Here is a 14,876-nt window from a genome sequence, read left to right on the forward strand (position 1 = left end):
ATAAAAATTATTTTAAATAAAAAATGTGAACAAAATACCCTTAAAGGTTTTAAGGGTATTTTGGTTTTTATTTTGTTCAAAATATTTATTATTATTTTGTTTTATGCGCCTTGTAAAAATATCTCTACCACAAATTCTAGATAAATCTTATTTTAAATAAGGATGTGGTTTGTATAAGGTTGCAACTTTATATAATCAATTAAATACACCTTTAAATGTTATTATACACATAATTTTGGTATCAAAATTTTTTAGGATGGTTTGAGAATCTATTTTCATCTTTAATTATAGAATTTTAAACTCTAAAAATGGTTCAAATCATGTAGATATATAGACGCTTGAAAATCTTGAAATAGACAATCCGGATAATGTGTTGTTAGATGCACTATTTTTAAGTTTTTTAAATTTTTATTTATTTTTATTCATATTCATATTTTCTCTCGATGAGATGATTGGTTTAAGGGTTTTCTAACATCAACACAATTTGATAATTTGATATGATTTTTGAGGGGCACCTTAATTCATTTTAAGGTTACAATCTTATATAAACTACTTGCTTAAAATAAAAAACCATTAGCTAAAAAAAAAAAAACAAAAAACAAAATAATTTTATTGCCCTTGGATAGGGCCAGCAATCTGAACCATCAAAGTATGGAAGGATTCTCTTGCAACCACATGTCGATGATGTACCATCAAAAGAGTGCATTGATCATTGTTTTTATCCAATGTTGTCGAATGGGCTTTGGAATTTTTTTTGATTTGGTAAGAAAAATGAAGCAATTTGGTGCTTTGGCTAATTCAATAGAAGACTCTAGATTTTTTTTTTAAAAAAAGAAATTAATGTGAAAAAAACATATATTTGTATATAAAATATATTAAAATAATAAAAAAATAAAAAAAATAAAGAAGATTTCAAGTCATGTTATCTGGAAAAGAGCAAATTTGAATTTGGGGCTCCGCCCTCTCTCACTCAAATCATGTTATCCTTAAATCTTCTTTTATTGAAAAAATATCTCATTGATTATTTGAACATCGAGATTTATGGAGATTTCGAGTCTTAAAAATAATACATATTGTAATATATTATCTGAACTGACTATTCTTAAAATTTTCATATACTCACGTTTTCGATAAAGTTATATACACACGTTTCTTTGGCTCACAACTCCGATCTCATCAAAAGATGACCCATCAAACCTCCGTCTTTACATCAAGGCTGCTGAGGAATTGAAGCATGAGGCACAATCGGATTTACCGCTTATATTACATTCAATGGAGGTGAATCTAGGGTATAATGTGTCTCTGGAGTCCATTACAGACACCCTTCTTAATGCACACAAGGAGGACCTGGACGCAGAGAAAAGATGCCCAAAATTGGAGAAATCTAACCATAAAGGTTGGGTACTGAGAGAGATGGACAACCTGGTAAGTTTGGTTAACTATGACAAAAACGATGTTGAAGGCAAAGCTCGTGCTCTATATAAACCGTGATTTCCTGTGTTTGTTGGCCTCTCAAAGACCACCAAACACAATAGGGGCTACATTTCTGAATGAAAGTGTTGTTATGAGATATTCGGAGCCTCAATAGTAATAGGTGGTAAAGAGATGTCCTGTTTTTGGTAGGATTGAAAAACCTGACATTTGGATTTTACAGAAAACTAAAATGGAGGCCCAAAAATTTCAGATAGCGAAAGAAGTTTTGGGGTAGAAGACTCATGAATTTTGTAAGTTCTAATGCAAATAATGGGTTGTCTAGTGGTTTGTGGGTTATTTGGAATCCTTTTGTGTTACAAGGTTCAAATTTTGTGATCAATGAAGACACATCTCTATTTGTTCTTGGGTCCTGAGGATAATTTTTGGTGGTAATTAACAAATGTTTATGGTCTAATCATTCCAAGGAAAGAATTTTATTTTTTGCAGAAACTTTATGCCTTGACTAATTATTTTAATGTGCCTTGGTGTATTGGGGGTGATTTAAGCGTAATTTGTTGGCCTAGTGAATCATCCACTTTTCCTCGGATTAAACCTTGTATGCAGTTAGATGTTCCCTCTTGTGGTGCTACTTATACTTGGTCTAACCATTCTCTTTGTGGACCATCTTTACTTGGGTAGACAGGTTTTTGGTAACTTCTTCATTCCTTAATTAATTCCCCAAACTTATGGTCAAGGTTGTTGTTAAAGTGGCATCATATCATATTCCATTATTTCTCAATTCGGATGGTGAGAGGTACGGTCCATCCATCTCCATTTAGATTGGAATTAATTTGGCTGTCTGATAGAGATTTTATTAAATTGATGGAAGATTTATGGTAAAACACCAATGTTGAAGGTTGGGTAGGTTACTAAAGGAGAAGATTGTTAAATGGAAAAAATACTATTGGGAAAGTGTCCAATCTAAAATCCAATCTACAAAAAAATAAGACATAAGAGATAGATAAAACTCGACTTTCAGGTATTGCCATCCCTAAAGAGCAAGTGCGCGGAAAATGCAATCTTATTGCTTCTTTGAATGTTTTATTGAATTCGAAAGAGATACAATGGAGACAAAGGTCAAGAGTTATGTGGTTAAAATAAGATGATCACAATATCAAATTCTTTCACATTATGCAAATTTCAGGAAAGAGGAAAAGTTAGAATGGATGGAGTGGAATGCTTTGAACCAGACGTCATTAAAAAAATCCTAATGACCACTTTCAAAAGGCTTTCAAGGCAGAAAAGGGACAAATTTTTAAGATAAATTCATTAAGTTTCAATAAACTGCCAGCTGACAAAGTACTTTGGTTGCGATGTAAATTTGAGAAGGAAGAGACAATATTTAGATTCAAGAGATATAAGTCACCTGGCCCAAATGGATTCTCAATAGCCGTCTTTAAGGATTTTGGGACATTCTTAAAAAGGATCTGATGCTCATGATAGATGAATTCTTCAATAGAGGTAAAATTTGTTCATAGATGAACTTCATTTTCATTGCTCTAATACCTAAGAAGAAGACATAAGGCCCATCAATATTTTGGGGAGTCTGTACAAGATTCTTGCTAAAATCTTAGGTTAAGAAATGAAGGGAAGTTCTTTCTTTTGTGGTTTGTGGAGCACAATTTGCTTTCTTGAAAGATATGTAAATTATGGACAGTATATTGATAGCCCATGAGTGTATTCAATAAAGGATAAGAGGCCAAAAATCTAGACCTATTTTCATATTGATTTTGAGAAAGCGTATGATAAAGGTGATTGGCAAGTTCTCTATGATATTATAGAAAATTGGGCTGCAGATCTAGATTGGGATTGTGGATTCGTGGTTGTTTTTCATCAACACACTTCTCTATTTTATTTAATGGAAAAATCCGTGGTTATTTTCAGGCTTCTAGAGGTATCCGTAAGGGCGACCCTTGTCGCCTTATCTCTACACTTTGGTGGCAGAGAGCTTCAGTGCCATGCTTAGTTCTGTGGTCAAGAAAAGGCTAATCTTTGGCATAGTATTGGTAACAAAGGTATCTCACCTTCAATATGTAAATGATATTATAATCTTTTGCAATACTGATGACAAGGAAGTTAAGAACCTGTGGGTCTTTCTCACGTATATGGAGCTGACAACCGACCTTAAGGTGAATTTGGGTAAAACTAATTTCATTGGTATTGACTGCGAGCAAGGGGGAGTTCAACCGTTGGCTGAAATTATTGTCCATGGAGTAAGTAACTTTTCTAGTAAATATTTGGGGATACCCTTGATAGTTGGTAATACCCCAAGATCCATTTGGGATCCAATTGTGGAGAGGTTCAACAGAAAACTTATCTTTGAAAATCGAAATTACTATCTTTTGTGGGGAGAACTTGGATAAAATCCACATTGTTTAATTTATCAGTTGACTTCATATCCCTATTTCGCATGCCCAAAATACTTGTGAAACAACTAGAAGATATTATGAGATCTTTCATGGGGGGGATGTTGGTGAAAGAAAAAAGCTCAGGTTGGTCAAGTGGGAAAACGTTTGTCCATTAATGAAAGATGGTGATTTGGGGATAACCAGATTGAAGTTATTAAATATTAGTTTGCTGACTAAATGGTGGTGGCGCTTTCACTCACAGCAGAAGGGCTTATGATGTGAGGTCCTTAGAGAAAAATATGGGTTGGATGTACTTTCTAGTTTGATTAAATGCCCAAGAGCTAAATCTACACCGTCTAGTATCTGGAAAGGAATGAACTATTATAGGCCAATATACCTTTGGCATTTCTGCAAAATTGTGGGGAGAGGAGACCAAACTTTGTTTTGGTTTGATATATGGTGGGACAATTCTCTTTTTCGATTTTTTTTTTTTGAGGTTTTTTCAAAAGCTCTCAATCCAATGGCCTCTATGAAAGAGTTGAGAGGGGATATTTCTACAAATAATTTTTGGTCTATTACTTGCAAGGGTATAGAAGGGTGTCTGATAGCTTCATTCAAGAATTCCAAAGACTCATTGCGTCTTTGCAAAGCTTCTACTATGCCCAAATAAAGGCGACTCTATCATTTGGGAGCTGAATCCTATGGGTGACTTTACGGTTAAATCCGTACTTCCATATGAGGAGAGATGCAAATTCATTTACCCAAAGTTATCTGTAGTTGACGATTCAATTGTTCATCTGTGTGGCATGCCTGAGTAAACTTCCGACCTTAGATAATCTAAGGAGAAGAGGGTCTATTTTAACCAATGTTTGCGAATTGTGTTTGTGGGACAATGAAACTATCGACTATATTCTTATACATTATGATGCACGGAGATAATAAAACCAGAAAAACAATCATAAAAAAAAGAAAAAGTTGAGAGAATATACCATTTCTTAAAGGTATGCAAGGGAATCCACCCCAAAATAATATCTTCACGAGACTAAATTTTAATCTCACCAAATTTTATTAATTCATCCACTGATTTACAATGAAGGGAGATCTCTTTGACTAAAAAAAGAAGATAAACATTTCCTATTTTATCTCTCATCCCTATTTTTTCTCTCTTAACCTATTTCCTCTCTCATCCCTATCTCTTAACCTCACGTACCAAAAACAAATTGACTAGATAGGGTACGTTTTATCCAAAACCTCTCCCTAGAGGAGAAATGTTCCCTTATTCTTGAATAGATAAACGTCCCTTATTCAACCTTATCCTAATTATCCTTGCGCACCTCGTTAAAAAGATAAACTAAAAAAAATAGTAATAATATATATATATATTATTATTATTATTTTTGCATCATTCTCCCGGAGTTGGGAGCAGCTCGACCTCGAGCTTGAAGCCAATCACCATCTGCTAATTGGTGATGTAACCCACGATGCTCCTCAACATAATTTCTTTAATTTCTTCAAGATTAATGTAAGACTTTTTACCTGCGATTGTATTCGCAGAGTAATTGTTGAATACGAACTTAAGACGCACCAAATGATTATTTCTAACTAGGAATGGGTCCTGCTCGAAAGATGCACTATATGCAATCAATGAACATCCTTGACCATAAAATTTTGGGAGATCGAATTTAATATCAAAACCTTGTGGTAGTTTTATAGGATGTGGATTTGGCTTGTAATCTTTGTTCCTCGAAATCAACACCCTGGGTTTGTTGTAGAGTTACTGATGCAAGATTAATGTGGTTGTGAGTACATTCTTCATGAAAAAAATTGTTCTCCAACCGTTGCAACCTCTGATCCAACGGTTGCATCTCTTGTTCGTCACGAGGAACATTGTTATCCGACTGCTGCAACCTCTTATCCAACTGTTGCATCTCATGATTCATCTGATTCATCTCCTGATTTATCTCACGTACTTCAGTGTGACCATCGTCTAGGGCTTGATTCATCTAACGTATTTCAATTCGAACATCATCTAGGGCTTTAGTCAAAATTTTTATAGCTTTTTAGTCAAAATTTTTATAGCTTTTCCCCAACGATCATCGATCATCCATTACAGCAGCAAAATTACCTTGATTAGCTTTTGGTAGCATTGTAAAACAAACCAGGATTAACTTGATTAGCTTTTGGTGGCATTGTAAAACAAACCGGATATCTCTGGATCTAATTTGCTCCCAGATCTAATTTGCTCTGACACCAATTGATGCAGAGAGAAAATAAAACCAAAAAAACAACAATAAAAAAATAAAAGTATAAAAGTTTGAGAGAATATACTCTCTCTCAAAGGTATGCAAGGGGATCTACCCCAAAATAATCTCACCAAATTTTATTAACTCATTCACTAGTATACAAGGGAATCTACCCCAAACTAATCTCACCAAATTTTATTAACTCATTCACTGATTTACAGTGAAGGGAAATCTCCCTTTAAATAGACTAAAAAAAAAAAAAAAACATTTCCAATTTTATCTCTCTTCCGTATTTTTGCTTTTTTAAACTATTTCCTCTCTAAACTTATTTCCTCTCTCATCCCTATCTCTTAACCTCACGTACCAAAAATAAATGGGCTTGGCCATGTTGTATTCCTCTCTCATCCCTATCTCTTAACCTCACGTACCAAAAAAAAATGGGCTTGGCCATGTTGTATTCCTCTCTCATCCCTATCTCTTAACCTCACGTACTAAAAATAAATGGGCTTGGCCACGTTTTATCCAAAGCCCTCCCCCTAGAGGCAAAATGTTGCCTTATTGAATAGATAAACTTCCATTATTTAACTTTATCCTATTTATACTCCTAAAGTGACCATCAATTGATCAATATCAATTCACACACAAAATATGTCCACCTAATTATCCTTGCACACTTCCTATTCTTGAGTTAAAAGATAAACTAAAAAAACTAATAATAATAATAATAATTTTTTCTTTGCATCACATAAGGCAAACGTTTTAATGACACCTGCAACATAGGTGCATGATCCTAGTCCGAATAAATCTCATGTGGCCATTATTCTAGTAGTCAATAAAGAAACTTGTTTTGCTTTACTTCATAATGAATACTATTAATGGATAATGAGAAGAAAAATTTGTGGGTGTGAATTTTGAAATCTCCTAGCGATTTTTTCTCCTCCAATTCTCCTAGGTCTTGCACTTTTATAAGAATCCTTATGAAAAAAAACCCTATAAAAGATACGAATTTAACTACATTTAATGTCAAATCAGAACTCCTAGCAAAATAGGAAGTGCCATTACAATCGTTAGATATCTATCTCAACAAAGAAAATAGTAACATAAGAAATACAATTTTTTTTTTTTTTTTTAGTAGAAGAAATACAATTGCATATGATAAATTACATATAAATTAAATGTAAAACAATAAGGTAACAAAGTAAAGCTTAATAGACAATAAATAAATAAATAAATAAGAATTTCTCCAAATAAATATTTTTTAAGAAAAGTATATGATGAGACCATTTATCTTTGGTATAAGATGGTGGCAATAAATCTTGACCATTGAATGTGAAATTGGGTGGCTGCATTTATTTCATTGATCAAGCACAAAGTTTAAATTTTTTTTTTCAAACTCTGTGAGACAGTTAGTAATTGAGACTTTCTTTTTCCAAAGACAAATGGTCACTTTGTGTACAATCCCTATTCTTTTATAAGTTCATTTTTTCATATAACTTGGGGGGGATTTACATGCTTTCTATATACATGAAGATTTATTTGAGATCATAATCATATCCTGTTCTTGATACTAGGTATACATGGTTAATTTTAGTTGAACAGTATGGATTCAACATGTAATTTAAAATATTGTGAAACATACACACATGTAAATACACATATATATTACTCAAAAGACAACTTAGGCCCCTAGCGGCTTTCTTTATGGAGGTTAAGAGAGACACAAGAAAGGACCACTAACAAAAGCCCAACTGTCCAACCCACATTATAAAAAGTGTGAAAGATATTTGACACCTATAGACAGTGGAACCCAATATTTGTTCACCTAATTAATGTGGATTGCTCATTTGCCCCCCCTTACAGGGATCTTACCTTTGGCCCCTTACCAAGTTCCTCTAGAAACCTTTCTAAAAGTCCAGCAATTTTACCAATACTGAAGAATTATTTCAAATTTGAAATTAAAAGGCTCAGCAGAGGCTACATCAAAGAGAACCCTAATGAAAGATTGATGGTGAAAGCTCCTTATGTGAGGGGTCCCCCAACTATGATAATGCAGATCTTAAAAGAGCATAATTCACAGTAACTGGCATAGTATTAATTGGTTAAATGCTTGTTTCAGTTTGAAATCAATATGAAGTAGAATCTGTTCACTTTTGTTTAGGTCGATATTGAAAGATATGTCCAATTCCAAACTTCGATAAGAAAGGGTGAAGATTAAAAAGGAACAAATAGAACCACACAATGCATGACAAGCAACACAGACTCTTTCCATACATCCCCTAGTGCCAACTCCATTTGCTTAGTTCACTAGTTGTGATAGAGTTGTCCTTTGTGTGTTTCCTCTCTTAGGTTCAGTTCACATTGATGTGGAACATTCCACATCATGTGATGGGATTCATTGCAGGGTAATCCCGAAGGCCTGCGGGATAATCCTGAATCAGGCCTTGAATTTGCACTCAATCACAAAGGAGAAAAAGCCATTGACAGCAATTAGGAACACACTATTAGCATTTTTCAAGTTCAAATTTTCATATCACTATTACAAAGGTGTTTTGTATTTTCAAATTCTAACCAATTTAACCAGGCTATGAGCTGGTATCCATGGAAAGTGCATTTGTTCCCACATTTGGCCACATTGACAGGTATCGTAAGATAATATGCTTTTCAGGCCAATTTGATTTTATCGCTGGGTCGGCCAAGCGTTATCGAGCATTAAAAGAAAGATGACACATTGTGTTTGTGGTGCGCCATTTCTTGGATAAGCGATATGACCAAAGTTCACCCTCCTTTCAATGCCAAAATTCGCAAAAGACCAAATATCCATACTGAAGTGTGTCGCTTGCATTTTAATTTCATTGAATATTGGAGCACACGTGCCAATTCGTTCGACTGTGACGAAGGTTCAATGAATTTGGATTTCTATATCGGTCGAGGTCGTTTTTCATGCAAAGCCTTTTTCGAGTAGTGGCAATCAGCGATTGCAATGAACCTGATTTCTGCATCAGGCCAGCTCATTTGCCATTAAAGCGTCTTTCTTTGGTAATGACGATCAGCAAATGGTATGCGAAATTATATGCCATGCATGGCTCTTTTGAGCAGTGGCACTCAGTAGTTGCAACAAACGGGATTTCCGTATCAGGCGAAGTCATCTGCTGTGCAAGGCTTTTTAGAGAAGTGGCATTCAAAAATGGCATGCAAAAATTATATGCCATGCGAGGTTTTTTTCGAAAAGTGGCAATCAGTACTCACATGCAAAGTTATAATGCCACATTTCACGCCACTCCGAGGATCAGGAATCTGATTTGCAGATATTGTGTTTTTACCATGCCAAAGAACCTGAACCTTAGAGACAAAGAGTCCAATCCATCGCGAGCTTTACTCTAAAACATCGAGGCCAAGAGTCCAAACCACATGCTCAATGTGGATTAGATCCATGAAATTCATTCTTTAGAATGCTTAAATAGATCATAGCTTTCAATGAAATTCATAAGTCGGGAGTTTAGAATGCTTAAATAGAACATCGCTGTCAATGAATTCATTCTTTAGAATGGTTAGGATGAATATGAAATAGCATCAGAATATCATTCGCACATTTGACCCCATCTCTTTCGAAGGTTTTATAAAGTATAGGAAAAAAAAGAAAAAATCAAAATGAGATTTGGCGTGTACTTTGTGTTGAAGTACGGATAGAATCCTGGCCCTTCCTCAAGTGGAACATGAAAAATCGCATATCCTTTGTCACAAAATATCTGATGGCACCCTATTATGCCCTCTTGAACATTATTGGTTTCGCAACAGAATCTCTATTTCTTAGGGAATGGGATAAGATACTTTCTTTTGTTTGTGTTCAGCTAAAGCAAAAAAGCTCTCCATACCATAAATGAGAATATGCAAATATCCCTGGTCAATTTCTAAGGGTGGCTCAATATACAAATCAAAAACCCCAGTGAAGCTCAATGGATATTTTATAACTAAGGCGATCGATTGTGGAAGAGTAGTAAAACAAAATCACAACCCATTAGAAAACTAGATCAACTAAAAAAGAAATAAAACAAATCACAACTCATCAGAAAAGAAAATACTAGTAAAACAAGTCAACCCATCAGGAAAGAGATCAACCAAGAGACTCAGTTTTCCCTTTGATTTCCCCCCTTTGATTTCCTCCCATAAAAAAAAAAAATGAAAATTGGTACTCCAAGCGAAATTTTTCTTAGAACATTGAAGAGAAACATCAATCAACACAATGGTAACAAGATCCCCCCACCCCAAAAACCAAAACAAAAAAGTGGGATGCACAGAGAGAATGCATTTCTACTATTCACAGCATGTAAATGTACATTGTGCAATATCAAACATCATAAGATCCCGGAGATCTCAAGTATAACAAATGTTCACTATAATGATTCATGTCCATTATTATCCACATCATACCAAAGAATAGGGGGGTGCTCAACCCAAGTAAAGAGAAAACCATTGTAGTTACAGAATTTGTTTAAAAAAGAAGGGAGCCATTTGACAAGGCATGGCCCCCACTGGAAAAAGGGGCCAAGCACAAAACCCCCAGCCAGGGCAGGCAGGAAGGCACCCGCCAAAAGTGAACATTGTTGAAAGATTGCAGCAACTCTTAATGCATATTTGACAAAACCACTTCTATTCAAACGCATTAATCCCAAAGAATTAACTAATTGAACCCCCATTCTCTTTCTCAAACCAAACCCCCATCTCTTCACTTCAATCCTGATTCTTCAACTGCAAATTAGAGATGGAATTGAGGGAAGCCTCACTCTTCACTATGATGCACAAACCAGAGCCCCAAGCAGCCGAGACCTACTAAATTCCTCTCAGCTCTCTCTAACCCCCCACATCAGAAGCACAAATCTGGAAAATTCATGTCCTCAGCCTGCTCCTCAAAAGCCTTAGAAAACCCATAATCCTGCATACCCAAATAATCAAGAGCTGGTCCCTGCTCCATATGGTATGGAGTACCAAGTTGATCCATATGATACAAGCTCCCGAGGAGCTTCGCATCTGGATTATTCAACTGAAAGGAAAGTGCAGAAGGGCTTGCCAAGCAGTCGCGCTCCACATGGGCTCCACTAGGTGATCCTGCCTCTTCCTCATCCATCATCCCCAACAACTCTTGCACATCAAACATGTCGTCCACTTGGAACACTTCTGGCCGTTGATGCAAATTCTCTTCAGCTGCTTCCAATTTTACACCCGGCCCATTACTGACGATCTCATCCCTTTTGAAACCCATATTCTCGAATTCCCGCTCGATTCCAATTTTGCCCCCATCTGATGGCTCCAAGCAGGTATGATGGCTTGAGATAGGTCGACACGCAAAACTAATGTTCTCATATTCGCTCTTGATTTTAATTTTGTCCCCGTCCAAAGAAGGATAGGGATGGGTAGCATCATGATGGCTTGAGACTTCAGCCGGGTTGGAGGAATGGGTTGCATTATGATGGCTTGAGACTTCAGCTGTGTTGGAGAGAGCGTGTGAACCTCTGTTATCAAAGTCACCCTCGATTCCAGTTTTTCCCCTATCTGAATGTTGGTCTAGGTGGATCTGATGGCTAGAGACCTCAGCCGAATTGGAGTGAGAAATGGATGAGGTTAATGATGATTCAGTAGTATCAGGCAAATTGAGGCGAGCACAAGAGCCATACATGGCTCGAGCTGCCTCGTCATAGGCTAACGCAGCAGCTAAGGCAGTGGGAAAAGTACCAAGCCATAGGCGGTTTCCTCGATTTGGCTCACGAATTTCAGCAACCCATTTGCCCCATGTTCGTTGCCGTACACCACGATAATTACATCGAGAGTTTTCAGGCCCACCTTTGCCCCTCATACAGCCCTTCTTCGAACCTTTGGCTGGAACCTTTCTGACCCATTTGGGGGCATCTTTGGAACCTTCTGGATGACTGTTAAGCGCCTTCCACCGAGCGAGGGTCTCGGCTACAGAGTTGCAGCCATGGCGACGGCTCCTCGTCTTCCTTCTCCTGTGAAGCATTGAAACCATAAATTCAGTACCATGAGTAAATAATGAATGTCAATTCCTAAATAACAAGAAAGGCAGCAAGTTGTGAATTATGAACAGTAATCCCTAATAATTCTTCTTCCCATTAATCCTCTAACTTCAATATACCACAAAGGTTAAATTTCTAAAAAGTCAAAGCATTGTGATAGGCGCATTGGCTTACACTGAGCGACATTCATCTCACGGGTAGAGGCCAAAAAATCAAGCCGCAAGATCCGTAAAACGTCCATGACCCACCAGAGCTGGGCAACACTCGAATCAAGGCCAACACTAGAAGAAGTCGGTACGCGCGAGAAACCACAACTAGAACGGCATTACAAAACCCAGACGATACGAAAGACACGGAACTAAAACAGCATGAAAGCTCATCGAACAGGTGTGCCCAGCTCATGCTACCGGTAGGCACTCACGACGCCGTGCCTATGCTCACACCTCGGTGACCACTGAACATACTGCATGGGTGTGCCTAGCTATTGGCATAGATTTTCCCCATGCACGACCCATACCACCTCAATGCATGAGGTTGCGTGCTTGGGTGCATCACCGGAAACCCTAAACCCCAGCATCCCTCTTCCCCAAAAATATATATATCTATATATATAAATTTTAGAAGACCATACTAGGGATAAGAAGAGAACTGCCCTGAGCACAAACCCTAAGTCAAAGTCCCACCTTAACGCCTTAGAGAAAACCTCACCCTAAATCCAACCTTAAGAGGTTTCCTCTTTAACTTTCTCTATTTTTCTATTCGTTTACTTACGAGTTCAAGTCGAAAACCCAAGCTTTTTAAAATTGTCGAAAATTTAACCCACCCCGCCCTGAGCACAAGCCGTAAGTCCAACCTCAAGTCCATAGAGGAAACCTCACTCTCTTCCTATTCGTCAACTTAAAAGCTACCTCACTCTCTTCCTAATGTTTACTTAAGAGAAAAGCGAGTAGAAAACCCAGGGGAGAAATCCCAACTTAAATCGTTTACTTAAGAGATAAGCTAGTAGAAAAGTCAAGGGAGAAATCCCAATTCGTTTACTCAAGAGCTAAGCTAGTAGAAAACCCAGGGGAGAAATCCCAATTCGTTTACTTAGAGCTAAGCTCGTAGAAAATCGTCGAACATTTAACCCACCCTGCCCTGAAGGCAAACCCTAGGTCCAACCTCCAACCTCAATGCCATAGATTCAAACACGCCACCCTGGTTTCAAAACATGGTTTCAAAACCAGGGTTTAAACGCCACCCTGGTTTCAAAACATGATTTCAAAACCAGGGTTTAAGTGGCAAGAGAAAAAGAATGAAACCAGGGTTTAAATGGAAAAAGAAAAAGAATGAAACCAGGGTTTAAATGGAAAGAGAAAAAGAATGAAACCAGGGTTTCAAAACGAGGGGTTTAAATGGAAAGAGAAAAAGAATAAGAGGACTGGACGTAAACCCTAAACGAACTAATGAACCTTGGTAAAACCCTAAAACTGCCATTAAACACCAATATTGAAACAGAAAACTACTATGCTCCTTTAAAGCAAAAAAAAAGAAAAAGGAAAGGGGTTATTTTCTGAAACTCCTAGTGAAACTCCAGGTCAAATAAGAAATAAAAAAGAAAAGAAAAGGGAAAATACGATAAAAGAAGTAAGTTCTCTTTCCAGATACAGAGCAGGGAGATATGCAAACAGCAAAGAAATCAACTAATTTCATTAAAGATGAAAAAACTGAACTAGCAAACAGTTTCAAAGAGATGAAATTTTCAATCATGATCCATCAATCGTGCTACTAATACATCCTATTAGTAGACTACAAAACAAATCCAAAGTAAAAACCATTAGAAACTTAACATAGAAATAAAAAGAGAGCATAAACAAACTGAAAAAAATTCTTCACTACTCCCACCTTAGAGGCTCGGACGATGAAGACATACGGCGATAACCCGAACTTTTGATATTTATCTGTTTCCCTCTCCTCCAAAACAAAATCTCTTCTCTTCTCTCTAACTTGTTCTCCAAGTAATGTTTCTTCTCTCTCTCCAAAAACAAAAACAGCGTCGATTGAGATTTCGAGAGCCAAAGAACCTTCACGAAGGAAAAGGGACCTGGTATTTATAGAGGGGGAGGGGACTCTCAAAAGAAAGAAGATATTCGAGGATGGTGACGTGGCGTTAAACTAGCGGCTTCGTGGCGGAACTGCGGCCGCCGGTTTCTTCCACGTGGCTGTCGAAACTTCCGGAGACGCAACCGGTTCGTGCGCCTCTCTTTTGCCTTCGCCTTTCTTGGGCTCGAAGGGTCCTTTTTCCTTTACCCAAAATGCCCCTCTTCCACCCCCTAAAATATCTGAATTGCTATAATTATCTCCAACCCTTTCTTCTGTGTACTAATTCAAAGTACGCATTATCCACATTGGGGGAGCGTTATTGGATGAAACTCATATTAAGCGCCAAATAATATGGGCAATATGGGCGTGATATTTTGTTGGAATATACGGATATCAATGGATATAATCAATTGAGCTCAAAATATCCTATTTATACTTGCCACTTTTATTTCTTGGGCTAAGAAAAATAAGTTTGGATATTTGAAATCTAAAAAGATTTATGGATTTTCAATATCAAAGGATATTCTCATGGATTCCTCAAATCATTCAGATTATTGTCATGGATTTCTCATATCTCTTATTTGAATATACCATATAAAATTCATTGATTCCTTACTATCATTATTATGTCTATTGATTGGTAACAAAATTTGATATAGTTTCTCGCTAAAAGTTTAATATACTTTTTTTCTCTAAAACACAAA

General features: G+C 36.8%; 1 protein-coding gene across 2 annotated transcripts; it reads right to left on the minus strand.

Annotated features, from left to right (window-relative positions):
• Positions 1 to 10,358: 10,358 nt before the first annotated feature.
• Positions 10,359 to 14,153, minus strand: LOC18423462 (dehydration-responsive element-binding protein 2C). Of its 2 annotated transcripts, none has more exons than XM_006828063.4 (2): positions 13,975 to 14,153; positions 10,359 to 12,063 (listed from the first exon to the last, which is right to left on the minus strand). In XM_006828063.4, exons 1-2 carry the CDS (start codon positions 13,998 to 14,000, stop codon positions 10,926 to 10,928), a joined length of 1,164 nt encoding a protein of 387 aa, XP_006828126.2. In that variant the 5' UTR covers positions 14,001 to 14,153; the 3' UTR covers positions 10,359 to 10,925. The 2 variants fall into 2 exon arrangements, with proteins under 2 accessions (XP_006828126.2, XP_020530804.1); XM_020675145.2 differs by lacking the exon at positions 13,975 to 14,153 and adding an exon at positions 12,265 to 13,853.
• Between the last annotated feature and the right edge of the window lie 723 nt (positions 14,154 to 14,876).

The sequence above is a fragment of the Amborella trichopoda genome, chromosome 8, assembly GCF_054954075.1.
Source record: "Amborella trichopoda isolate Santa Cruz 75 chromosome 8, AtrichopodaSantaCruz75HAP2 v2.0, whole genome shotgun sequence".
Lineage (NCBI taxonomy): Eukaryota > Viridiplantae > Streptophyta > Magnoliopsida > Amborellales > Amborellaceae > Amborella > Amborella trichopoda.

What these genes read in the sequence shown, in the direction of transcription:
- LOC18423462 (XM_006828063.4), bottom strand. Translation starts at nt 14,000, where the DNA reads ATGTCTTCATCGTCCGAGCCTCTAAG. An exon ending in TCATCGTCCGAGCCTCTAAG is followed by an intron (nt 12,064 to 13,974) that starts GTGGGAGTAGTG and finishes AATGCTTCACAG; the next exon opens with GAGAAGGAAGACGAGGAGCC.